The sequence below is a fragment of the Microtus oregoni genome, unplaced genomic scaffold, assembly GCF_018167655.1.
Source record: "Microtus oregoni isolate MIOR12 unplaced genomic scaffold, Mior012 000000F_ref0000247, whole genome shotgun sequence".
NCBI lineage: Eukaryota > Metazoa > Chordata > Mammalia > Rodentia > Cricetidae > Microtus > Microtus oregoni.
In genome coordinates, this window is record NW_024543059.1 from 40,890,548 (window position 1) to 40,917,272 (window position 26,725).

Sequence of the window (26,725 nt, forward strand, 5' to 3'; positions counted from 1 at the left end):
TCCAGTATTCTCAACACTGCAGGCATGAGGCAAGGACAGGCTTTACCTAAGCTGTCATTGATACCATTTAATCCATTTCCTTTCCGATCTTGATGGAGCATGGAGTAGAATGATCTCTGCCTTTAATATTTATGTATTTATTTTTACTTATGCTTGTATCATGTGCTTGCTTGTCTGTATGTTTACCATGTGACCCGCCAGCAGGTCCTAAGTTATTCCAGGGTCTTGAAGAGGCACTATCTGAAAGACATGGGGCGCGGGGGGGGGGGGGGGGAGGAGAAACGGACACCAAGCAGTATTCCTTGTCAAGGCATCCGTTTATTGAAGCAAGTTTCATGTCTTAAATACTCCTCAGAAAGGAGCTCAGGCAGGGGGAACTGAGGAAAGGGGGAAGGGAAGGAGGGGCTCAGTAGCTAGGCAACTAAGTGGGGCAGTTTGGCAGCTAAGCAGGGCAGTTGCAATGTCAGTGGCTAGAACACCTACTGTTAGTGATAAGCAGCAAGCCTTGAAGACACTCTGTGGTGCTTTCCAGAGCTTGAATTTCCATGGTTAGCACGTAATGTTTTGGCTAACTTAAAGTTTTCTGTCTCAAGATTTTTACTTCAAGGCCCTGTGAGATGTGAGAAAGGGGAAGCCTGAAATGGCTCCTGACATGCATATGGGTGCTGCAGACTCCCAAAGAGAGTATTGGGCTCCCTGGAACTGGAGTTACAGACAGTTGTGATCTGCCTAGTGTGGGCCCTCTGCAAAAGTAGGAAGTAGCTATCTCTATCTCTACAGGTTCCTACTTAACACTGTGTGCTACCCTATGTGGGTGCTGGGAACCAAACATGGGTCCTCTGTAAAAGCAGTACATGCTCTTAACCATTGGGCCATTTCTCTAGCCCCTTTATGATTATGGAAAGAGGTGTTCTGAAAAGTTTTTTTGCCCAAAAGGACAAAAACAGGTAATTTTTAGCGATCACAGCTAGGTAAGTTGAGGCAAGGACCCTGTTAGCTAAACCAGCTTGCTCTGGTTTCATGCTTCCCTGTTTACAACCTTGCCAACCACTGGACAAGGCCATGAGACAGTCGTATAAAATCTAGAGAAGGAGAGATCAAGATGGAAAGATTTGAAGAGATCTCGAGGCAAATAAATGTTCAATTAATTAGTCATTTTTCTGATGCAGATCTGGGTTAAAATTAAACTAGCACTCCCAACACTGAAGTCATGTGATCTTTGCTTAAGCCATCATTGATACTATTTAATTAAGTGCATTTCCTTTCTTATCTTGATGGCCATGGAGTGAAAATTTCTGTGCCTTTAAAGTTCATGTGTTTACTTATGCTTGTATTGTGTGCCTGCTTGTCTGTATGTGCACCATGTGCATGTAGGTGTTGAGATCACATGAGCCAGTAAATGTAGTGAGAGATAGTAATGCATGAGGTTAGATGGAGAATTTATGTACAAAATTAGGAGAAAGAAAACACCATTTTTTTACATTGTAAAACTCTAGCCCAGTAACAAACACTGCCAGTAAATGTCTCTTTTTTTAATAGTCAGAAGTAATCCTGAGGTCTTTAAATCACCATAGCCCATAAATTTTTAGTGAGTTAAGTAATATATACGATTTTTTATTTTATCTCAAAAATTACAGTGAAAAAGATTGCTTCAATATTTTTAGTTAAAATTAATATTACTGTGTATTACCCAACAAGGAATTAAAAGATGAGATATTTGAAGATTTCCCTAGTCCCACACCACTTCCAGATAACTGTTTAAAGGCTTTGGGTGATACTCACGGATCCACCTTCCAGGCACAGTCCAAGCTTGCATCTGTTGGCCAGCCTCTTCAATTCCACCACATCCTTAAATTGAGTGGAAGAGGCAGTGGGACAAAGGTACTGCGGCTTCCAGAGACAAGCCTCCTCCACTAGCTTTGGACATTCTGCCTGTGCTGGTGGACTGGGGTAGAGACAACATTCACTCCTGGAAGGAGCAGACACTAAGGAAAAGCATAGTCAACCCACAACTATCTCGGAGATGCTCAACTAGAAGGAACTTAGAGACTTTCAAAGATCTGTAAAGGAAATACTGTGTGATATAATTATATGGATAAAATATGAGGACCGTGCCAGACTCTACTTTGTGCTTAAACAGTACAAATGGATTCATTAGCCGGCCAAGCTTTGAGAGGGGAAGTGACGACAGGAAGACTGCCTGCCTCCACACAGTAGCAGGGCCTGTTGCAACCCCCATCTAGGGTAATCATTTTCCTGCTCTTAAACGTTTATTTCATAGCTGTTTATCATTACATAACTACTTTAATTCAGACAGAACATTTCTAGCCATGGCTATCACACCATAGGTGAAGCTTGGCTCCCAGCTTTAGATCTGGCATCAGTTAACCATAATGCAGGCATGTAAAACGAACACACATCTTGTTAAAGAAGAGAGTAATTCTTCTCAGTTCCGATGGAAAATGACATATGAAGAGTTTCTCCCTCACTACAAATAATTAATTACTTGATCAATCAATTAGTTTATTTAAAACCAGATCCCCTGTAGACCACACATTCTTTGTATAGTAGAGAATGACCCTTGTGTCCCACTTCCAGTTTCCCAGGAGGAGCACAGGGTGCTGGAGACCAATCCCAGGGCTTTGGCATGTTGAGCAGACACTATGGACTGAGCTACCTCTAAAACTCAGCACAAATATTTCAGGCAGTGGTTATTCTGTATTGCTCTGTACACGCCCACATTTTATGACTGTGTGAGGTAAGATAAAGACTGAATTTATTCCAGAACCTGTACCATTGACGTCAGTATCTCATGGCAGAGTTGACATTCTAGCCACCTCAGCATTGCAGGTTGTATTTCTGCCTCTGTCAGCTGAGTGGGTCTTGAAGCACTATATACTTTGTACAGAAGGAAAGGGGGTAGTGCATGCCTCTTGCTGAGTTGCTTGAGTTAGACAGTTGAATGGATGCCAGTCAGATAAACTGTTATTCAGGTAAAAATTCCTATTTGTTTCTTTCTGAACACATCTGAACTATTTGTTTGGTTTTGCTGGAAGCTCCTAAAGTAGAATAGCATGTCTATCCCTTGTCTAGTCTCGTTTCACATATAAACTCTGCCTCTGATTTAGATTTAGATGCTTGAGGTCACTCCCTCCTCCCCTATGTCCACTCCTGGAGATCAGATTAACACATTTGAGCAGTTTCAACCCAAACTAGGAGTGTGGTTTTTACAGCACACTCAGAAGCCACATTCGTCTTCTCCCATAAAGATGCATTTGGTTTTACCAAATGTCCTGAAGTCTCCTGAGTTTTGTGTTTTTTTTTGCATTGAGAGGGGATGCCTTTTTATATCCCACTCTAAGTGGTACCCCCAGACTCCACATGTATGCTCCTAAAAACACCAATATCACTTGATAAATGATTCTCCGAGTGCTTCAGAGCCTCTGCTCTATCTATTCTTCCTGGAGACACTCAGAAGAACTCCCTCAAGAACCTGAGTCAGTCTGGCCTCTGTGGTGGTGACTGTACTTTTGTTCTCATGGCAAAATTTGGTTTTTAGGTAAACAAAGCTATCATTGTTGGAAGGTAAAAAAAGGCTAGTATTTCAGAAAAATATATTTCTGAATGTAAAAGTTATGACATTGCCCAAAGCAACTCAACAAAACCAAAAGACTCTTTTGACCAATATTTTAGTATTAATTTCCACAAAATGAAGAAATAAATGAATGATTTCAACATCCTTCCAGACTGCAGGATGAAGGATATCTTCATGATAAAAGTGACAGCTTCTGAGGTGGAAGCTTGGTGGCAAGGATGCAGCATGCCACATCATCTCATGCCTTTGCGTTCTGGTGCTCTGTGATTCATCTTCTATTTCAGTCTTAGTGTAATGAAATGTTACTTAAAAGAAAAGTGATCGTGTGTTAAGATCACTAATTGATTCACTTGGAGACCTGCAAGGACTGCTGGGAGTTTATGTGTCCTTTCCCATGACTAGGGCATTTTCCACATATAAATCTAAGTTTACATTCCTTAAAATAGGGAAAATGGGGCAAAATTACCTGGCAAGAATCTATAAACCATCTGTTACATGCTTTAGAAAGAAGGAGTTTCATTAGTCTATAAAGTTTGTCCCCCAACCCTACTGCAATGAAGCACAGATGTCTTTTCTTGGAAAGTACCGTCTACTAAATAGTTTGAATATATTGTCTCCGTCAGGAAGGAGTTGGTGGTACATTAATTTCAGTTAGTGTAATCCCATACACCACATCCTGTGCCAGCAAAATGAAAGGCCCATTACTGTATTCTCCCCATACAGTCGTCAATCCCGAGACTGCCTAGCTTGTTACTTTTTAATGAGATGAAAGTAGGTGTCCAGCCTCTGAGATATAAATACTATGTCTATATTTCTGGATTCTGCAGTAATCAGGACTTAGCTTTAGTGAACTCAGCTATCTTGATGACTGCAGTTGAACCCATATTGGGGTTGGGAAAAGGAAATCCCCCTGCTCCCAAAGTTCTAACACCTTGTTCTTGAAAAGAAGGCGAAGCATTAATTTGTGAAAGCCTTATAGAAAGAATGGACCTGTGCAGAGGTATGGAAGTTATCACTGATGCTAAACCAGGGTAGCCACTTGAAGAACAGAGAAATGCATCTGATGACTAAGTTGGCCTGCAGGTGCAAGTCTCCATCCTTGGAGGTGGGTCATGATTTATAGCCTGCTGACACCTCCAGACCCACAGGAAGCCAATGAGTCATATTCAAGTGTGCATTCCAGTGCTGGCCGACTCTACCCCAGCAGCCTGAAGAACTCAAAAGCCAAAATAAGCAGAGATTCCAGGCTCGGTGCTGACTCTCTGTGTCAGTAGTGCAGCTAGCTTTCAGTTTCCCAGGTAAAGAAGCAACTCCAAGGAACATCTTTCATGTGTGTGTCTGTTACCAGTTTTATTCAAAGCTGGCCTGTTTGTTTTGTGTTGGACATGAGTTGACCCTCTTGCTACTCTAATAGCATATTTGTTGCTGCTTTTTTTTTATTTTTAAGATAAAGTATATGCATCTTATTTTTGCGAGGCAGCCTTCATCTACCTGCAGTAAAAAATAAAATATTTTCCAATCTATTTAATTTATATTTTCAAATATATTTCCACTTAAAATTACATAGAATTGGCTGTGATCACAGTGTTTTAGATTCCTCCAACATACAACCAGGTTTATATTATTATTTTGAGACCATTCAACACAGGTATGCTTTACACCTTAATGGAGCTAAGAATCCACAGATGTGCAGTGTGATCTTCCAAAGTCCCTGGCCTGTTAGTAGCAAAAGTAAGGTTGCTGTGAATCATCCATCACATTCTCTACCGTGATAGAGTCTGTAGTGCATCAAGTGTCTTGTAACAAAGCATTGCTTGGTTTCTAATCCAAAAGTTATAAATATGAAATGTGGTGACTATATCTCTATAGCAAGTGTTTTCTCATTAGGGAACAAAAATGACTTTTAATAGATTAGAGGCTGTTGTGACATTGTAAGCTGCTTGTACTGAATTCTTACATAAGCTTCACAGCTCTCTTATAAAGGCATCTGATACACAGGTTGCTTCTCATTCTCCCAATCTTGAGGGGGAAAAAAAGAAAATAAAAGAAGACAGGAAGATGAAACATCAAGTGTTTCTTTGATGACTGGGTCCTTCTTCCTAGAGGTGTAAACCAAATCAAGCCTGTTCAACATGACCACGTCCTTTCATCTCAGAGGGAAGAGGGGGTAATGAACTAAGAGGCCAGGAACTAAACCAATTGGATCCCTCTGTCAGAACAAAGCATCACCAGGAGGAAAACTACCTCCCTAGAAATTTGTGCTGCACGTGTGTGCAGTGATGTCTGTTAAGCAGCAAATCACAGCAGGAGGACACACGCAGAGTTTTCCATTGACTGCTGAATTGGCACAGTGCTCACCGCAAAGTAGTGAGCAGTGTAGCATTTATTCTCTGCTCATAGACTGTTTGTATTGCATCTTATCTAGAACCTACGAATTTGTTTCTCTTGTTTTGTCTGGAGACAGGGTCCCTGAACTAGCCTAGACTGGTCACAGTCTTAACATCTTCATGCTTCTGTCTTGCAAGTGCTGGGGTCACACAACCTTGCAAGCACACGTGTTTTCTCTCCTTTATAGTAAACAATCACCTGATCAAAAAGTGTAGACAAACTGACAACAGTGGCCTGTATTTCAGATTCTGTCCTGTCTCAGCCTTCTGCAGACATTTATTTTTCTGTTAATAAAAGTATATGCCGAGATTATTTTCTAAATGCTTCATAGTTGTCAAGTTCTACAATCATCTTTGGTGTCTCCTACTAAGCACAGTTGATATGGACCTATAAAACTCAGTACGTCTTTAAGTTTTAATTGAGGGAAACCAGATTGTGGGAGATGCAGCGATGATATACACTGTTGCCTTCTCTCTTGCCCACCCCTCCTCCTCCTCCTCCTCCAAGTCTCCTGAACGTGTGCTGGATCGTTCTTGTTTCCTGTCCCTGTAATAGTGTTTGTGATTTCCTTGTGCTCTTCCTTAGGGCTTAGCTTGTAATGTTGTGCAGCCACGTGCATTGCTCTTGTAAGAAATGGATCTCTGCTCTGGAGAACCAGTTACTTCTTTTCCTAATTAAGATTCTGCTGTTTTAATTTTGATATCAACTCTCTGTTTTAATCTCTATTATTAACAAACTTATATTTTAAACAAGACTTTAATTATAGCACTAATATTGTCAATTCTGTTAAAGAAAATGTTCAAGATAAATTCCTGGTGGGTGTTCATGTTGCTGGGACAGTGATATGTGAAATTGAGTCTGCTCCCATCAGGTACCTCCATGTATGTACACTTCTATACAGTAGTTACATGTGCTTTTGCCCTGCTCCAAGGATGCTAATTCACGGATGCTAGTTCTATTTCAGTGTTAGAGAGTCCATGCCCTTGCAAAAGGGCAGTAGTTTGTGACACTCACAGTCCAGAATGTCGTATGGTTATTACATTGTTGTAATGTGTCTGTGATAACAGTGTCATGTTTTTGAAAGGTATGGTGTGGAGCCTCCTGGTCTGATAAAGCTGGAAAAAGAAATTGAACAAGAAGAGACCCTGTCTGCCCCGTCTCCTTCACCTTCTCCTTCATCCAAGTCTTCAGGAAAGAAGAGCACTGGGAACCTGCTGGACGACGCAGTGAGTGTGGAGTTTACCACTAAACCTCCCCCGCCTTCTCGGATCAGTTTGGCCTTAATGCATTTCAGCTCCTTTGAATTCATTTTAACTCCAACGAGAAAAATCAGTGCTCCTTCAGCTCATCGCGAAACTCACAGCCAAAACAGTGATTTAAAATAAAGTGCCACTTAATTCTATTGCACAGTATCTTAAACCCTAGGAAATGAGTCAACCCCTTGAAAGTGGTTTCTGAAAGCACTTCAACCTTGTTCTTCGCTCCCGATTCCTCCTCTCCTGGATATAAACTGGAGACACAGAATCTTGAGGATTGTGGAGAAGGGGACACAGCGTCTGACAGGAAGATACCTGTTCTTATTGATTGCCGGGTATTGGGCTAGAGCTGACCATTTTTTTTTCTTAAGAGCTCTTACATCTGAAAGGAAGGTTGCTTGCAGAGGGGAGATTGGAAGCTGTGTGATGCCTAGAGGAGAGGAGCTTAGGTTCCCTCGGGTGTTTGTCTAACTCTGGGGTTTATCCCCTCTGCAGTCCTCTAGGCACAGGGTCCTGGTGATTTGGTCAAACTTCAGTGATAACCTCATTTTCAGGATAAGCAGTTCTTTCTCATGACAGTGGTGTGCCGGACAAATATTCCCATGTGCTGTGTGCTTGTGTCTTATATGCATGAAGATATTAATAAACGAGAGAAGCCAGGAGTTTTCTTGATGTAGCCTGTGCAAAGTTTGCATTTAGGGGTTATAATTGCCTGCAAACTTAGAGGACATGAGAGTGGGAGAGCTTAAGACTGAAGTATGTCTTGGCAAAGTCCTTGGAAGCCTGCGGCAATCTTGATGCTGGTTGTTGATAGGATGCAGGCCGCCAGGACTGCAGGCCTCCTTCTCTAGCGTCTGAGTGAGAAAGAGAGGGAGATTCAGGAAAAGACACGCACCTTTCTTTTGCTCTTCTCCACATGATAAATTTTAAAAAAGCAGAAACTTAACTAACTGCCTAAGCAGCTGTGGGTCCCCACAAAGGCAACAAATTTAAGCCTGTCTCAGCAAGATATCTTATACAGTGCATCTTAATCTGAGTTCTTTGATAGCTACTCACTCCATTCAGAATGTACAAATAGCCAGGGAGCTCTCATCCCACAGCAGGTGTTTCGGGAATGCTTTTAGGGTGAGTCCCATGCCTTGCGTCTCATAAAGCTCCATTTTCAAACACTGAACAGTGGTTGGATAATGCTGTATAATAATAAAAGCATGCTGCTTACATGTTGAGAGTCATTTTCTCATCGTGTATTATGCTATTTCTTTAGATTCAGCATGAGTTCAGTCTTCCTACAAATGTGTCTCTGGGCCACCATACACATTCTTACTCTTCCCATCTCAGCCGTGACATGTACTTACATTCTCTCCTCCCTATACCATGGTGCCAGGCCTGAAGAGTGTCTGGCGGATGTTACCGTTACTTCCTTGGCTCAGCCAGGGGAACTCTCAGCTTTTCTTTATGAGGCTCATGCCTGTTCTTACGGTAGCTTTGTTTCAGCACTAGATTCCTGGAGTTCTTCTCTGCCAGTATCCCTGCAGCCAGCACACTGTGACAGAATGCCAGTCAGACGGTTAGAATTATTGTAGGATCCTTTAGGATCCCCAAGCCCTGCCCAGCTGACACCTCCCAGGCCTCCTTGTTATGGCCCAATGTGCTTTCCATTCCTTTTTTCTTTGAACTACCTCTTTCATATCGAGGTAGCAGCTGTTAGGTTTTTATAAACATATTTCTCGATTCTTTTCTAAATACGTATTTTAATGTATTTTAATATTGAGCTTGTGTTACCTTACACACATGTGTGCATGAGTTCCTGTGGGAGTGCTATTAATGTACACATGCATGTTCATGCATGCAGAGTCTAGAGGCCTATCTTAGCTCTTTACCTTTTAATTTAATTTATTTTTTAAAAAAAAATATTATACAGGGCATCTCACTAAACCTAGAGCTCATCATTTCAGGCCAACTAGCTGGCCAGAGAGCTACAGGGATCTTCCTATGTTCATTCCCCCAGTTACAGATATGTGCTGGCTTTTTTTTTTTTTTGACATGCCTGTTGAGGATCCAAATTCATGTTTTCATATTTGTATGGCAAGCATTTTACCCACAGAGCCATTTCCTCAGCCCACACATGAAGATTTTTCTTGGCATTTTCAACAATGTTACAGCTTGCTTATTGTTCTCTAAGGTATTTGTAAGTATGCAATGAAACAGTTTTCAGCGAGGCCTAAATATCCATTCCTCTCAAGGGACAGTCTAATTTTCACAATCAAGTATGGTGCTTTATTGGTCTACATCTAACCAGCTTCCTGGTATAGATGCTCAGTGTGATGCCTCCTCTCTATCCTCTGTATTTGGTTATCTCTTCTGAAACATGTGCCGTTTGTGCTTTTCTCTGTGTTAGAATAGGTGCTGCCATTTGAGATCAAAACCAGAGGAAGGAGCAAGAAGGCTCCTGTTTCTTTACCACTTTGTCTCTTGGCTAGCCATTCCTCATGTTTGGGAAGGAGAGACATATGAAGAGAACCCCCACGGTGAAGAATAACTCCTAGAGGGATCTGAGGCTGTTTCATCATTAGTCTAGCTCAGATTAAAGGACTAGTGGTGTAGAGACCTGAGAAGGCAGGACCCTCAAGCTGTGGCTCTACATTCTGTTCTTCCAGCCCAAAGCTGGGTGGACCCTTGAGAGGAACCTCGAGCATATAACTATTGGTGTGATGGAGGAGTGTGTGATAGTGGACACATTTAATGTGCTAAGTGGACACATCCACCTCTTACCAGTGAGAATTCTTGTGTCCCATAAACCTCAAGGAATGCTTACAGAAGAACTACCACTACAATCTTTCCTGTGGGGAAAGAGTCGGTTAACACAGGAAATGCGAAGTATCGCTGTCTCAGCCTGGCATTCAGAGCGCTTGCCAGCATCACAACTGCTGAGCTTTCTTAAAAGATCTAGCTGACCCAGCATTTTTCAAATATACTAGAACATAAACCTTCTTTACAGTTTCCTCCATTCTTCAGTCTTGTAGACTACACTGAATTTTTTTGCATTGTGTTTAAGCTACACTATTTTCCTGAACTATTTTATCCCCAAGACAGTGGGACAGAAGGGAACCTAATTTGAATCTCATTAACGGTTTACATCAGACCCTTTTGATCTAAGGTAAAAAAGGAAATAGCCATCATTATAGCTGCTTTACCATGCACTAGGAACATGTAGCTGTTTGGAACTGAACTTGATGTAACTCAATAAATATATGGAGAGAAGGAATTGAAAAAAGATGATTCTCTAAGTTCGTGTGTGTAATTAGCAGTGGGTTGTTTCGTACAGAGTTATTGTATGCCTCCCCCAAAGGAAAGAACGATGAGGTGTGGAAGAGTAAAGGAAGGAAGCAAAGGAAACAGAAGCAGAAGACAGAGAAAGAAAGGGATTCCCATGCCAAGATTATCGTCTTCCATTGTAGGACTCCAGAAAGAGCCAGGACTGGAGCCACCTTTGTTTGCTCACATTTTCTTGTCTGATTCTTAGGGGAACTGCATGGAAATAGGCGACCTTTTATGTAGACAATACATCCCCTTCCTTAATCAAGATCTCACAGAGGAAACACAGTGGTGTCCTTTCCAAAGCTTTATTCCCTATGTCCTGAGGCTGCGATCCAGCTATGATAGGCAGCGAGGTCTGCCTGAGTGCTCCTCTGTGCTGTCCCTTGTGTTGAGCTTGCTCTCACAGGGAGCTGAATGCAGTTCTAAGAAATGACTTACTGTCTCCCTTCTCTTCATCAACTTCCTCAGTCTGGGGATGAAAGATATTGTAATTCTGAGTAACCAGGCCCCTCTTGAAATCTCATTTTAGCTGCAAACTGGCTGGGTTCTGAGCCAAGAACAGAGCACCTGGCAGACAGAGTTACCTCTTGGTAATGTCAGAAGCAGGACTCTGATCATTCACCGTTAACTTAACAGTGTGTTTCCACTGCCCCTGGTCTGCCTCTGCCCCTGACACATATGAAAGAAAAAGCCCTTGATTTACAAACAAATAAGTCTATCTTTGTAGTGAGGAAAGCATGAACAAAGGACAGGCCGCTTGAGAAAATGTTTCTCACGCTAATTTGCCATTAATAGGATCTGTACTTTTTTCTGAGGAACTTGCAAGATGGAGATGTTGCCCACACAGACTTAGGATTGTTTTTTGTCAATAGAGAATTTGCTCTGCCTTGGTCCTTGAGTTTTGTTGCTCTCTAATCTCCTAGATGACAAAGATCTCATCCCTGTTTCCTAGCCTCCTAGCACCTTTATGTCATGCTTACTCTTTTCTTTAAAGCCTTTATGGTAGTGGTACGGGTGAATATATATATATGTGTGTGTGTGTGTGTGTGTGTGTGTGTGTGTGTGTGTGTGTGACATTTTACAAACATCTGTAGGAAGAGATCAGAACACTGAAAATAATGCATAGGTGCACTTGACTTCATGGCTGGTTCAGAATGTGAGTCTGTCTTGTAAGGGATTGCTTCACTATTTCTCATTTATACCACTAAATCCATGGCCTGATTCCTAAATGAATAGCACATGTTCCCTCATTCTTTAGTGGAAGTGGAAGTCATCTTTAAGGCTGTCTGGATCAGGCTCCCTCTGCTCTGGTGATTTCTTTCTGGATCCAGGCCACTTTTGTTCCAGTGATCTTTCCCATGTGTCCTATGAAGATCCATTCTATTAGTGTGACTAAGTATGTGTCCAGTGTCCATCTGTGGAGCTCCTTTTTGTTTCATTAGGGTGTTATGCTTTATGTCTAGGGTTTAAGATGTTATCTTAGCCCTTAAGGAGATGCTAAACTTGAGCAATATTGCCTCACTAGGCTCCTGTCACAGTGTTGACTCAGAATCTTAGGCTTGTGTTGTTAGAAAAAGATAGGATGGGAAAAGAGGCGAATGGATCTGTGTGTTCTGAGTTAGTTCTTTCGCTTTCAAAATAGTGCTATTTTGTTTGTGTCATTGAGGTACAGTTTGGTTGTTCTTAGGAAGGCTTTTTTCTTGCATTCCTCCTCAATTCCTGGTTTTTACTCTTTTGTCAGGAACCTTCCATACTCTAGCAAAACCATTATATAATTCTTTTATAATAAAAGTTAAGGGAGTTCATAAACTACTTTCCTTATGAATTTTGCTTAGCAAAAAAGAGTCACTATATCATTAAAAATAATGTTTGAAGTCCTGAGTGATAGCTCAGGGTCGAGAGTACTTACTGTTCAAGCATAAAGACCTTCATATAAACAAAACATGGTCACACTTGTCCTATAACCGCAGTGCTGTGGGGATGGGGACAAGAGGATATCTGGGGCTTGCTGGTCACTAGCTCCAGGTTCAGTGAGAGACTCAGTATCAAGGAAATAAGGGTTAGGGTTGAGATCACCTAGTGTCCTCCTCCTCCTACACATACACATACACACACACACACACACACACCTCACCAACTTGTGAGTATATACCATATACTGACAAACATATAAACACAGAGTAAATGAATAAGTAAATAAATAAATAATGGCTGGATTTCTTGATGTCCAGCCATAAGTATCCTAACTTTCCTATCTGTTGAATTAATCTTAACTTTACAACATGGTAGCTACTAACACCTGATTATAGTTCAAAGAAATTATGGATGAAGTATTTGACATGGAACATATGAGATATTTGGGTTACTCTGGATTGTCTGAAATAGCTTCCTCATTAAAAAAACATTCTAGACATTGAATGGATTATGAAAACCAATGAATTTTATAGAGATATTTTTAAGATTTGCAGTGTTCATGCCTGTCTATGAGCTCTCCAAAAGAATATTAATCAAAGTCATGTTTTATTTTCTCATTTTAAATGCCAGCTAATACAGTATTTGGTAGCTAAGATGGGATGGAACACAGATGAATATGAGTGATCTGTCGGTGAAATTTCAGGGGGAAAATCTTAGTGTTTCAAGCAAAACAAGAGTTTCCGAAAACAAATGATTTTGTCATCATTTGTTTCAAACTTAAATAAGTTATAGTGGAATTGTAGTAAAGAAGCATTCCATGTCTCGTGCATTCGCTCTAGCTTTCAGTATGGTTAGCTTATGCATGCTTTATTTTACCACTCATTGCCTTTGTCGTGTGGACCTCACACATGGTCTTTCTTGCTGTCCACCTTATGGCTGCTGTCATGACAGTTGATCTCATCTGCTCTCCTCCCTCCCCACCAGTGTCATCATCAACCGCATGTTGAGAACCTCAGAAGATGCTGCCAGACCCTGGTCTTCACATTTCAGCCAGGGTCCCTGTCTTAGTTAGGGTTTTATTGCTGTGAAGAGACACCATGACCACATCAATTCTTATAAAGAAAAATGTTTAGCTGGGCCTAGCTTACAGTTTGAGAGGCTCAGTCCATTGTCATCATGGCAGGATATGGTGGTATCCAGACAGACATGATGTTGGAGAAGGAACTGAGAGTTGTACGTCTTGATCCTCAGGCAGCAGAGGGACTGTCACACTAGGCCTAGCTTCAGTGTATGAGACCACAGAGCCCACTCCCATAGTGACACACTACCTCAAACAAGGCTACATCTTCCAATTATGCCATTCCCTATGCCCTCATGTTCACACCACTACAGTCCCTGTGCCCACATCGTTTCTGATATAGAACAAGTCTAAATGATTAAGTTTGGCCATGTTTGAATGCTTGGAGAATAATCACATACGATTTTATTGGGGACAATGAATGTGCTACTCTATTTCAGGTAAAAAGAATCTCTGAAGATCCTCCCTGCAAGTGCCCAACTAAGTTCTGTGTGGAGCGACTCTCTCAAGGTCGATACCGAGTGGGAGAGAAGATCCTCTTCATCAGGGTAAAGTCCTCTTTCTCCTTCTCTTCTCGTCCTACGGGAACGTTTTCCGAATCCGAGTAGTCAGAGAAAATGTCAAGGGAGCTATGGCATGTGACTGGCCAGAAACACCTTCTGGTGTCATTGAGGCTGCAGGGAGTGGACATGATAATATGCTGTGGAAGGCTGGGTGAACAGAGCATGTCTTTATGCATACAGAGGTATCAGCTCCCATGGAACAAGGTAACCATTTATGTTTCCTGGATTGGAATGAAAATGTGCCCTTCCAGGACCTTCCATATATCATAGTGTGGAAAGAAATCATCACCCTTTTGGTTCTGGGCAGCTTTTCAGATTAGTTCAGCACGGGTTTTCCACAAGTCTGGATTAGAGACCCATGTGATGAGATGAAAAACTCTATCTCAGAAACTGGGGATAGAGTGTAGTTGGAAGGAGGCTTGCCTTGCATCCCGAGGTCCTGGGTTTGATCCCCAAAACCCCACAAAAAAACCCTCAGTACAGTATCCTGGCTTAACAGTGACTAACACTTCCCATCTGGATTAGAAGAGAGAATGGCTCCAGCTTAAATCACCGGTATCCTTGGGGGCTGACACTGGCTCTGTAAGGCTGAGTTTAAAGCTTTTTACTCCAAATCAGCTTTGCTAACAGTTAAGAGAGTTTGGTGTCTCAAAACAAGTTTGTGATATTTGCGAAGCCCAAAACTTCTTTAAAGCTAATGAAAATGTAACCTCATATATACCACCTTGAAAGCTTTGGTTCAGAAAAGTTGTTTTTTCTTCTGTGTCCTTTGGGCCCTTCCTAAGGAAAACACGCTTTTCTCGTTTGAGCCTGTTAAAAGCGTCATGTTGATCACCTTGTAGAACTGAAGCATCTTAACGTTTGCATCAGGTAAGATCGAGGACCACCAAACACTTGTCTGAGATGACCTACAGGAAACTCTCAGTGTGAGATTTTATTCATTTCAACTTGCAGCTGAAATGTAGTAGTACAGCAGGCCTCTTTAAGAATCTGAAACATGGATAAAGAAATTTTTATCTTAAACTTTCTCGATCATTTCATATTTTTACCTAATTTCAGGTTAATGTTGACTCAGTATAAACAAATCCAGGTAATAATAGCTTTTCTGCTTGTGATATAAACAGACCATTTAGAGGTCCGTGAATCACCCTGGATTTAGGACCTAGCTTGGGAAGGCAGGCGCCCAGATCGCTGCTGTTGCCTTGCTTTTTCCTTGCAAGGATAAGGTGCCTTTTAAAGCTCAGTTGCTTGCCTGCACATCACCACATTAAATAACGATGCTTCAGAGTCTCTATGGATGCATTAACATTTTACCAGGCTGATGGCTCAGTTGAGAATTAGCCTCCCCTAGAATGAGACCCCAGAGCCTACAATCAAAACAGGGCCTTATTAAACAGCCTTTCTTTTTGTGATAGAAATGTTAATAACTTGGACACTGTTTCCTCCACTGTCACCTAGGATCTCCAGGCAAAAGAATCCATATGCATACTTAATTGTGTCTGTCTGCTCTTCGTATCTGTTCAATTGCCAGAGAATCTGATATTCGTGTTTATAGACAGCCTAAGATTTTATAACAGTTACCAGGTGAGCTAGTTATTGACGGTCATTTTTCTTTTTCAGGAAATGCTTCTTTTCTGCTAATTTTATTCTGTCATTTATAGAAGAATTCAGGCTTTTATTGTGAGTGAAGTCATCAAGTTCCCGAGTGGTGGTGTTTTCACTTAGTGTGGCACAGACAGGCAAGCCTGTAAAATCATGCCGCACACTGGGTTGGCTCACGACTGGGAGCAAGGTGCAGCGTCAGGCTGGCAGGACGTGGTTGCAGCAGTTTTCAGTGACATTTAACCATAAACCTTGCACTGTCACATCATGTGAAAATTGATTTTTTTTTCTCAAAAAGTATAGTTTTAAGGAGCTTTTGTATAACTACTTAAACTGGAAACTAAATCTGTGTTTACAAAGCTAAATGCCATGAACACATTTTCACAGATATTTTAAATATTTTTATTCTTAAGAATTTCATGTATACATATTTTCATCATATCTTCCCTACTCTCCTTTTAACTCCTCCCTACATCTCTCCATCCAATTTCATGTGTTTTGCTCTTTAACAACCCATTGAGTCAGATGTGTGTTGCTTGTATATACGTGAGTGTGGGGCCATCCAGTGGAACACGGTCAACCCTCCAGATGCACTTACCTGGAAATACCTAACTCCTTCCCCGAGTCTCCATAGCTTCCATTAGCTCCTCAGCTCCTTCCCCTCATCCTTGCTGAGCTGTTGACTGACTGATTGTGTGCGTGCGGTCAGAGCTGTTATGAGTTCACAAGCCCAGTGGCCATGGAGCACCCAACAGACACCATTCCACAGCCTTCCTCTCTATCTTCCCATCTCTACCCCCCTTCCATGATACTTCCCGAGTCTGAGGACCAGGAGTTGTGATCTACAGACCCACTATGAAATTAATTTTGCCACCGTTTTGAATTGTGATGTAAATATTTTGAGATAGAGGATTGCCAAAGGGGTTGCAACCCATAGGCTGAGAACCTTGGAATTAGTCTCTACCCAAATATAATGAAGCCCTTAGTACAGTGAACAAACCTCTGTAGTTTTTTAGTTCTGGTTTTAATCTACTACATTTTAGTAAACTTCTCACAAATGAAAAATTATAATAATTGTCTCTACATCATGAACAACCATTTCCCAATGCCAGATTTTTCCCTATATTTCTCATGAACAAAACTGTGGGGGTTGTTTTGGGGAGCTAGACCGGGGAGTTGGTTCCCCACGTAAAGCATGCGTCACACAAGCGTGGGGACCGGGTTCATCAGAATCCAGGGAAAACTGCACTTGTAACCTTGGCAGCAGGTGGAGACAGGAGAATCCCTAGAAAATTGCAGGCTAGGTAGCCTGCTTAGCAGCAGTAACATGCAAAAGAAAGCCTGTGTTTAAGAAGGGGGACAACAAGGACAAATCTGTAGAGTATGTGCACGATGGCATGTAGGCACATGTGGTCGCACACTGGAACCCATGTGCTCATGCACACAAACAATACAAACAACGTATTTTTTCCATCATAATATTTTTATTGATTATTTAGGTGTTTCCCGTCGTGTACCCAGACCACATGCACTTCCCATTCCTCCCAGGTCTGCCTTCTGCCTTGTGACTCCCCACCCCTGAAAAACGAAGAAGAAAAAAAAGCCACAAGTCCAATTTGTATTGCCCATATACTCACTGGAGATGGTCAAAATCCTAGTAGCTAGCTCCTTTAAGAAAACTGAGTCTTTCCCACCCACACCCCTGCCAGAAGTCTGCAATAGAGTTTTTAGTGTTTTGTTTTGTTTTTTCTTTAAAAGCAGTTGGCATCTATTCTGAAGGTAGAACCTTTCTATCATTCATGGTAAATCTCTCATTTATTTCAGGATTTAGATGACCATGCCAAAAATCTCTTTAACAATTTCTCAGTAACAGAGGTATTAATATTTCCAGTCTGCCAAACAAGGCTCCTGGCTGCTATCTGGATTCCTGCATGCCCTTTCTCCCTCCATCTACTGCATTCTAATGGGGCCTCCCGTATTGAAAATTCATCTGCAGCACTGTGTGTAAGCTTGGGGGATGATTTCAGAATCCCCAGTGGGATAACTATTGTGCAGTCTTACTGTGACTTGTAAAGTGTCCCCAGGTGAGCCACATCAACATCTGGGAACCCTATACAATGCAGACTCTTGCACCTTCCTAGAGCGAAGCAGAAACTCTAAGGTTCAGGTCAAACAACTTGTGTTTTCACAAGTCTGTGAGTAGTCAGCATGTGTCCTGGAGCTTGAAAATCACATATCTTTAGAGAGAAAGAACTCCATATAGGAGGAGAGTCTCTGAAGGGGTCACACAATCAGAAATACACACGCATCTCATTACAAAAGAACATTAACCTTAAGGCACAGAAAATTTTCATTCCATTTGAACATCTGTTTTCTTTCTCTGTATATGGGTGTTTTTGCCTGCATGTATGTCTGTGCTCCATGTGTATATAGTAGCCATGGAGACCAGAAGGGAATCAGATTCCCTGAAATTAAAGTTACTGTGGTTGTAAGACACACTATAGGTACTGGGAATTGGACCTGGAAGAGCAACCATCTCTCCAGCTTCCAGAAAATGAATATTTTGAAGACATTTGTGTATTGCATGGGAGTGGCTAATGTACATCATAAAGAGTAAGCTTGTCAGTCATGTGAAGTGGTTTATATGGAAATAACTATATAGATAAAATGAATAAAATGGTGAAAACTGAAGACCATTTTTATATGCTGTGAGAGCATAGAGTTATGAACATGAAAGTGTTTTCTTCTTTATTTTTACCAATAAAGACTATTAAAATAGGACCCAAGAGAAGTCAGCAAACTGGAACAATTATAAATTTAAAATAATTAAAGGTCCTTTGAAAACTGTTGTTTAATTAGCTGACTGTTCATTTTAATGGATCTTCTTTGAGCTTACCTCTTCTGGAGGAGGGCAAGGGGCTGCATTACAGTTCTGTTGCTGTTATTTGGGCCAGGATGGATGATGTAGTTTGTTTAAACTTCTGTAGCATGAGGGCTGGCTTGTTGGGTTTTCTGTCCCTCCCGGTCCCCCAGCCATTTAGTCCCAGAGAAAATCACACAAAAGTCTCCATAAGATTATAAACTGATTGGCCCATTAGCTCAGGCTTCTTATTAGCTCTCGTAACATATATTAACCCATTATTCTTATCTATGTTAGCCATATAGCTAGGTACCTTTTTCAGCGGGGCAGGTCACATCCTGCTTCTTCGGTGGTCTGGCAGGACTGGGAGGAATGGGCTTCCCCCTTCCTAGAATTCCCCTGTTCTCATTGCCCCGCCTCTACTTTCTGTCTGGTTGACCTGCATATACTTCCTGCCTGGGCAATCAGCATTTATTTAAAACATGATTGACAGAATACAGACAATTATCCTACTCAAACTTTTTACATATTTTTCAGTACTGATGCCTGGCAAAAGACAGCTTATTGGAAGGGGTAATTATGGTTCAGAGTTTAAGACTATGTGGCCTGTTGCGGCATGGGTGACATGGGATGTGACTGCTGACTGAGAAGATGGCATTGCTCACTTCAGGCTGGACCTTACCTCTGGGAACACCCTCACAGACTTGTCCAGGTGTGTGTCTCCTAAGTGATCCCGAATATAGTTCTGCTGACAGAGCTCGCACCTGGATAAAGCTCTTCTCTGATTTTGTTTACAATTCTTTCTATTTTGAAATCTTACTTTGTTGATGATTATCTGTAGGAAACTCGCAAATATCAGTTCCCTCTCTGAGTACTGTGTTTTGTCTCTGCAGACCTCACTAGTGACTGGAACTGCAATCTCTTTGATCATCAATGCTTTAGTTATTTGATGCCTCATCCCTGTAAAACTTAGCAATGTGGAAATACACCAGAATAATAGACCAGTATGAACAATCTGTACTTGTGTATGAAATAGTCACAAACTACCCTGCTGAGCCAGTAGATTTCCCATGGGGCAAAATCTCCACACTTAGCAACATTCCTCTAATGTTGTGAGCAGGGCATCATATGCTTTGAGATAACATACGCATGAACATGAGAGTTTTCTAAATTAACCAGAATGTACTCCCATAATAATGGGAATTAATAATAATAATAATTTGGGCTGTTCAAAGTATATTCTAAACAGCAAGCATTCTGAAAACTGGTGAAGACATCTGTAGAGATTGACAGTAAAGAGTTTCGCCAGCTTGTTAAATGACTCTAAATCATGATAGTTTGTGGTATGATGCTTTATTTACTCTTTTGGCTTTTGTGGGGGGATCTACCACCCAGCTGCCAAATAAATCACACACAGAGGCTTATTATAACTTATAAGTGCCTGGCCTTAGCTTGGCTTATTTCTAGCCAACTTTCCTTAACGTAAATTATCCCATCTACAATTTGTCTCTGGGCTTTTTTTCTGTTTTTTATTTCTGTATATCTTACTTTCATTCTTACTCTGTGGCTGGCTGGGTGGCTGGGTGGCTGGCCCTTGACCATCCTACCCTCCTTGTTCTCTCTTGTTCCTCTATTCCTTTCTCCTTTTGTTTGTACTTTCTGCCTGCCAGCCCTGCCTGTCCTTGCTTCTGCCTTGCCATTGACAATTCAGCTCTTTATTAGACATCAGGTGCTTTAGACAGGCACAGCTTCACAGAGTTAAACAAATGCGCATAAACAAAAGTTCCCCGACAATAGTTGACTTTAGTAGTCTTTTCTGAACACTTGGATATCTTGCTGAAGTTCCTCGCCACAGTGGTAGAAAACTTGCTGCTAAGACACAGGACTCGAGTGACTTCTGAAGTTACACAATCTGACGAGGGTGGCACATGCCTGCAGTCCCAGTGTTGGGAGACTGAGGCAGGAGGACTGTGGGGAAAAGGGCCGGCCAGAGACACACGGTGAAACTAAAGTACATGGGCACAAATGGAAGTGTCTCAATCTTTTCAAATCCTTTAAAATATCTAATGAGTGGTAGAACTTAGGTCCAAACCCTCAACTTTTACATTAACCCTTTACCAGTAAGTGATGCTGATTTCTTTACCTGCAGCTCTTGGAGCATTCAGTATTCATTCTCTAATCTTCTAGAGAGAAAGTCCTGAGGAGTATTTCCCAATCATATTCAACCTTAGAATTGGTCCCCGTCCCTTGTTTTTCTTAGAGTGTCATCTTAAGTTAGGGAGAACTCATTTTAGAAAAGATACTATGGGTTGAAACAAAACTTTAAATTATTTAAAACTCAGAATTGTATTGAAATACAAGTTTTCTGGAACTTGCTTACTACTGTTTAAAAAAAAAGTATCTCAAGGCCCTTGCTGATGAAGAGTAAATACTGGGTCTGTACTCAGTTTTGTCTGGAAATGATTCCCAAGGAAATAGGCAGAGAGACTTTGTAGGAAAGACAACGGAAATTTAATCGGTGCCATTTGTGCTTGGAATTTCCCAAAGTACTTTGCGTACTTTGTCTAAGAGATTCAACTCTTTCCTATAGATAGCTAGGAAATTGTTTTTAATCTTTTCTATAGCTAAAAGAGTGTTTACTATTTCAAGTAAGTGTTACGTACATAAAGTTCAAGTCCAGACTCCTGAAAGAGCACAGTCCACTTCAAGCCTCCTATAGTGCTGGCTGTCAAATGCTAGTCGTTTATAGAGTGGGGAAGGTGGTCCATTCCTGGGAGGGTCAGAAGCTGGGGGTCGTCCTCAAACTTGCTATGTAGCCGAGGACATGTGAGACTCTGTTTCCAACTAGATTAGCCTTTTTAAAATGATCTGTCCAGCTTTATGGCACATTTACAGTCGATTATAAGAAATCACCCTGTACCATTTTCCCTTAACGTTCTCAGAATACAGAGTGCATTTCCCCGACGTGAACAACAGGGCTCATTCTGTCTATGCAGCTTGTCACTTGCCTACATCAGTCACAGTTAGTACGACTACTACAGATGCTAACCAAATGGCGTGGCTCAAAATGCGTTGTCTTCTTTCAGTGTCAAAAGGAGTCAGAGCTCTGTACAACTTAAGGTACGCCATTATCTGCTTGAATCCCATAATAAAACTCAGACAATTCTCTGATTGCCCGAATCATCTTGTTGAGTCTTCCAATGGTAATTGCTGGAAACTCTGAAGTCATCAGTTTTCTTTTGAGACATTTCATAGGATACCTCTGCATTTTGTTCAACTTAATGCTCTTCCATCTTAAAAAATCTCATAGTTCCAAGCCTTTTGTCTCCCATCTTAAGAAATGTGAATGTCCAGGAGCCCTAAGTAAAAGACAATAAATAATTTAGCTGGCAGCCAGGAGAAGGGTTTGCAGATACACCTTCTGCAAACTGTCTTTGAATTAACTCATCTTGGATCAACAGAAAGGTCACACACATTGTTACTGACTTCGTGAGATTTTTTTTCTTTGCCCTAAAATTTCTTCAGAATATTAAGTCTGTGTGATGAAAATCAACTCACTATGGCTGGATAAGCCTGAGAGGTACCTAGATCTGTTGCCATAGTAACCGACCCTGGCACTGTCTTCTGGGACTCTGAAGGGAGGTCCAATGAGAGAGTCCTATTACCTGCTGCTGTTTTGACACATATTGATTTACTGGGAGTAACAAATAGCCAGAGTCAAATTGCAGACTTTCTCCTGGTGATGAAAAATGGGCTGTTGTGCAAAAAAACGCAGAGTTGTGAATAAGTAGGGAGCCAGAGTAAAGCCTCCGCTTGTCTTGTCTCAGGCACTGCAGGAGCAGCCGTTACCCAGCACCTGGAAACCCATGTTTGTACCCATCCATCCACCCTGGAAAGTCATGAGAGGGGCAATTTTATTTTCAAAACCAGATTAATGGGTTATGCTTGTTTTTAGGCCTTGTTTCCATCTATGTACATAAAATCCCAGAACATGGCTACTGTGCTCAGATCCATGGGAACGAAAAGGTGCAGTTTTGAACACCTCCTGTTCTGGTCCATTTGTCCCAGCAAGGCATCAGTTTAGGCAAAGGAGCCCAAAATACTTAGCTGAATGAAGTAAATTCTGCATTTAAATTACCTTCTTTTATTAAATGTGTTTGCTCCTTTAAGGAACTTTAACTTGGTATTAACCCATGTTCACTGGTGCTAACAACAGGGCGTAGATGACACTCTGGCAGGAATGTCTCTTTGGCACTTGACAAACGATAATAAATCCTGTTAGCCCTTTCTTTCTGAGGAAGTCATGTGTGGTAGAAAAATGCAAAAATAATTATTTAAGGAGTTACCCCCAACTGAAAGAACTCGGATGGTGTTGGCTTTGTGGGTTGGTGTGAACTCATTACTGAACACAGCTCGGCCTTCAGCACAACAGCTTATGCTTCCAAGGCACACAACTGAAAGGGGAACCAAGAAACTGTGACAAACCTCCCTGTAGTAGTCATAGCATCCTCCGCGGTGTGCCGTCCCTCCGAGGTGTGCAGTCCCTCTGCAGTGTGGCGTCCCTGCACAGTGGCAACGGTCTGCTCACTGCGATGGGACTTTCACATCTTCCTTCAGGAGTTCCAACATCCCTCCGCCAGTAGTTTCAGATAATTCTTATTTTGACAGGACTTATCAAAGACATTGGCTTATACATGATCTCATTTTAGTACTGTTGCTACTCTTCAAAAAAAGCCAATGTGATTTTTAATTTACGCATCCCACTGTTAGCTAGCAGAGGTTTAGTGACCTTGCAGAGGGCATCCAGACAGTAAGCAATAAGCTCAGTTTAAATCGTATTACAAAATTATGGTATCTGAATTTCATAAGTTTTAAATCTACATAATAAACTTTCTCATTGACATTTTCTTCAGGATGAAAATACTTAGCTGTGTTTGGTGGCACAGACTAATCCCTGGAGGCAGGTGCAGGCAGAGCCCTGTTAATTTGGGGCCCACCTGGTCTACAAAAGAGTTCCAGAACAGCCAGAGCTGCTAAACAGAGAAACTCTGTCTCAAAAAACAAAACATAACAAAACAATACAACTAAAATTTGTCAGACATTTGCCTTAAAAAGAACAAAATGAACATTCCACAGTAATGTGAAATTGCAAGTTGATATTTTTTTCTTCCTTTTGTGGTCTTTCCCAACAAGAATGGTTTTGGTTTAAGTCATCTATGCTAGTCCAAATGGGAGCTGTGTAGAGGGAGAGGAATGAAGGGAATGGAGCAATTACACACAACATTCTGTGCTCTTGAATTATTGATGAGACTTGCTTAGCCTGAGGTGGAGAAACTGAATTATTTGTCTTTATAAGTCCTGCATAGTCCTCTCGTGGGCTCAGGCTGCATAAAGAGAACACAGCAGACCATGAGGAAATACATCCACACTGGGCCATCGTGGAGCTTGTAGTGAGTATGCACGGACAGGCTAGGCAGTACAATATCTCCAGTAAGAAGGAACAGTATGCTCATTTAATGCTGTCGCCAATGCAGATAGGAAAGTCAAATTTCTGTATGGCCTGGTCAGTTCTGTCCTTGCCTGACATTTCCCTCTAATTCCTGAAAGATTTTATTCATTTCCACTTCTTGGTAAGACTATATTATCTGTGCTAAAGGCAGTTGGTGCCGTCCCCTTAATCACAAAGCCTTGTAGCCCAGCGCACTGGAGTGGCACGTTCCAACATCCATAACATTAATCATACTAATTGATATTTTTGACTTTGCCAGTAACTAATACATGGGAGTAATCATTTAAAATTTGGTAGCACATCGTTTTGTGTAAAATAGTCTCCCACTGCAGTGTCAGAAGCAAGAATTTGAGGAACTCCTCAGTGGTTCTTAACCTCCCTAAAGCTGCGACCTGTGACCTTTAATGCAGTTTCTCATGTTGTAGTGACCCACAACCATAAAGTTATTTTTTGTTGCTACTTCATAACTGTAATTTTGCTACTGTTATAAATCATAATGTAAATATCTGATACGGAGGCTGTCTGATATTCAATCCTTGTGAAAGGGTCGTTTAACCCCCAAAGGGATCAGCACCCACAGTTTGAAAACCCCTGCTCTAGACTGTGGAAAGAACAAGGTATAGAACTTCTGAACTGGTTATCAGTGTGTTCCTTTCCTTGTGATAAAATTCTTGCTTCTGACGCTGGAGGCTGGCTCTGCGTCACCTGTCTCCGCTGAATTCAGTCCTGCAGTCTGCTTTCTCAGGCAGTGAGACAGTGCCGCACACAGGCAGAGTGTGCCCTCACAGGTGTGCCTAGAGGTGTGTCTCCTGCGTGATTCTAAAGCCAGTCACGTTGACAATTGCAGTTTACTGTCAGGTGTCCTTATGATAAATCAAGCTTCTTAAAATTGCTGAAATTACAAAATTAAACAAAAAAATTTAAGATGTGCCCATTTCCCCTCAGAAAGCAGTAAAAGGTGAGCACTGCATGAAAGAATTCTCTCCTGAATGCAGCCCTCTTGGTGGCGCCAGCTGCTGTCAGTTAGCGTCTCCCAGAGGCTTGTGGTCCAACAGCTGCACACTGGCTCAGCCCTTGTCAACACCACTGAAATGCCTTATTCTAGCCCAGAGTTCCTTTATGATAGTTTGTGATGTAAACAACAGTTAGTGAGCCACGAATCCAGTGTATAATTGTATTTGAGATGCAGCCAGGTAAAGGGTTCTTTAGATTATTTTTGAAGACAACCTATCTGATATTTCTGTCTCTTTCCCGTCAGTCCTTTTGGGTAGCCTTTTCCCTGCAATCCAGCCTCACAGACCATGGAGAGCAGAGACAATGGAGTCTTTCTCGGGCTTCACTGAAAAGCACATGAAGTGCAGATTAGGTTTCATGCTTGTCTTTAAACCTTTGCGGAGGGCAGAAAGTCTCGAGTTCCAGACCACAGCAGTAATACCGTACACTACACTATGCTAACTTAATCTCCATCCACACGCGGGCCAGTCGTGGCTGTTACCCAGCCTGGGGGTTGTTTTTGCTACTTACTCAGGGTGCTTTGAAATTCTGGATTATTGTGGGAAATGTACTCTCTTTGGGCATATGACTTTGTTGGCGACACATTGCCTCACTGCCCGAGAGGACTAAGGATAAGCGAGCAGCACTGCCCGTGTTCCTAGGGGACTCAGTGTAAGCCAGACTGTAGCTTACAGAAGGAAGTCCTGCAGACAGCCGCGCACACATGCTATAAAGCTCCACTCACAGATGTTAGGGAACGTCTGTTCAAGCTCACGGCCAGCATGAGCAGTGACACGAGGTCTTCAGCAAGGAGGACCTCCTTTCACACGCAGGGATCACATTCGTCATGTATATATTTCCTGTTGTTGTCTTGGTCTTGTAACAACAACAGAATTAGCATTCCAGAGGAACTGGAATTTCAAGGTTATCTTAGCACCAAAGCTAGGAGTAGGCTCTTTAGAGCCTGGTGCCCAACTCTAGTGGATCTGCTGAGTAATATAGATGCCTGTTTCCAGTGAAGGAAGACTAGGGATGAAATACTCTAAGAATAAAATGGAAGATGACCTGGGCAGATAGCCAACCAGAGAACTGCAGCCACGTTGATATCCAGTCATAGCAAAGGAAATTCTTACTTCCCAGACATGACTCAGCTTGCCTCCTACACTGCGTCTGTGCAGAAAGCCTGGGCTGCAAACTGCAACTCCCACTCCCTCTGAACTCTTTACTGAATTGTCCGTCAGATAGAACAGATGACTCCTTGTAGCCCCATGACCTTGGACTGTCCCAAAATACATACTTGGTCACAACGGAAGGGCATGAAAGTGAGAGGACACTGCGTGGCACCCAGCTTTGTGGTGTGGGGTCTTGTCCAAGAGACAGGAAACCCAGGCCACGATAGCGGGATCCTGTGCTTAACATCTTTCTTAGACTTTCTTAGGCATCCTCTGGGCTGTGGCATTCTGTGCGAACTGAAAGCTGCACCTGGTGTCTATCCCCTGGGAAAATTCTTCCCTCACTTGCTTCCTTTGTTTTGGAACAGGAGACCACAGGACTCTAAAAAAGGGACCATCCTGACATTTGCATTTTGAAACACCAAGACCTGATATAGTGTGTAATTCCCAGAGGATGTGTGCCTCTCTCGTCTCAAA

The 26,725-nt window shown here is 41.9% G+C and overlaps 1 protein-coding gene across 2 annotated transcripts in view; it reads left to right on the forward strand.

The window, feature by feature from the left end:
- Positions 1–26,725, forward strand: part of Gas2 (growth arrest specific 2) — a 115,461-nt gene that overhangs the window by 57,600 nt on the left and 31,136 nt on the right. For both annotated transcript variants that reach the window (XM_041644225.1, XM_041644290.1), the window contains 2 exons: positions 7,068–7,209; positions 13,990–14,097. In XM_041644225.1, coding sequence (XP_041500159.1) covers positions 7,068–7,209; positions 13,990–14,097 — 250 coding nt within the window. The remainder of the gene's footprint in view (positions 1–7,067; positions 7,210–13,989; positions 14,098–26,725) is intronic.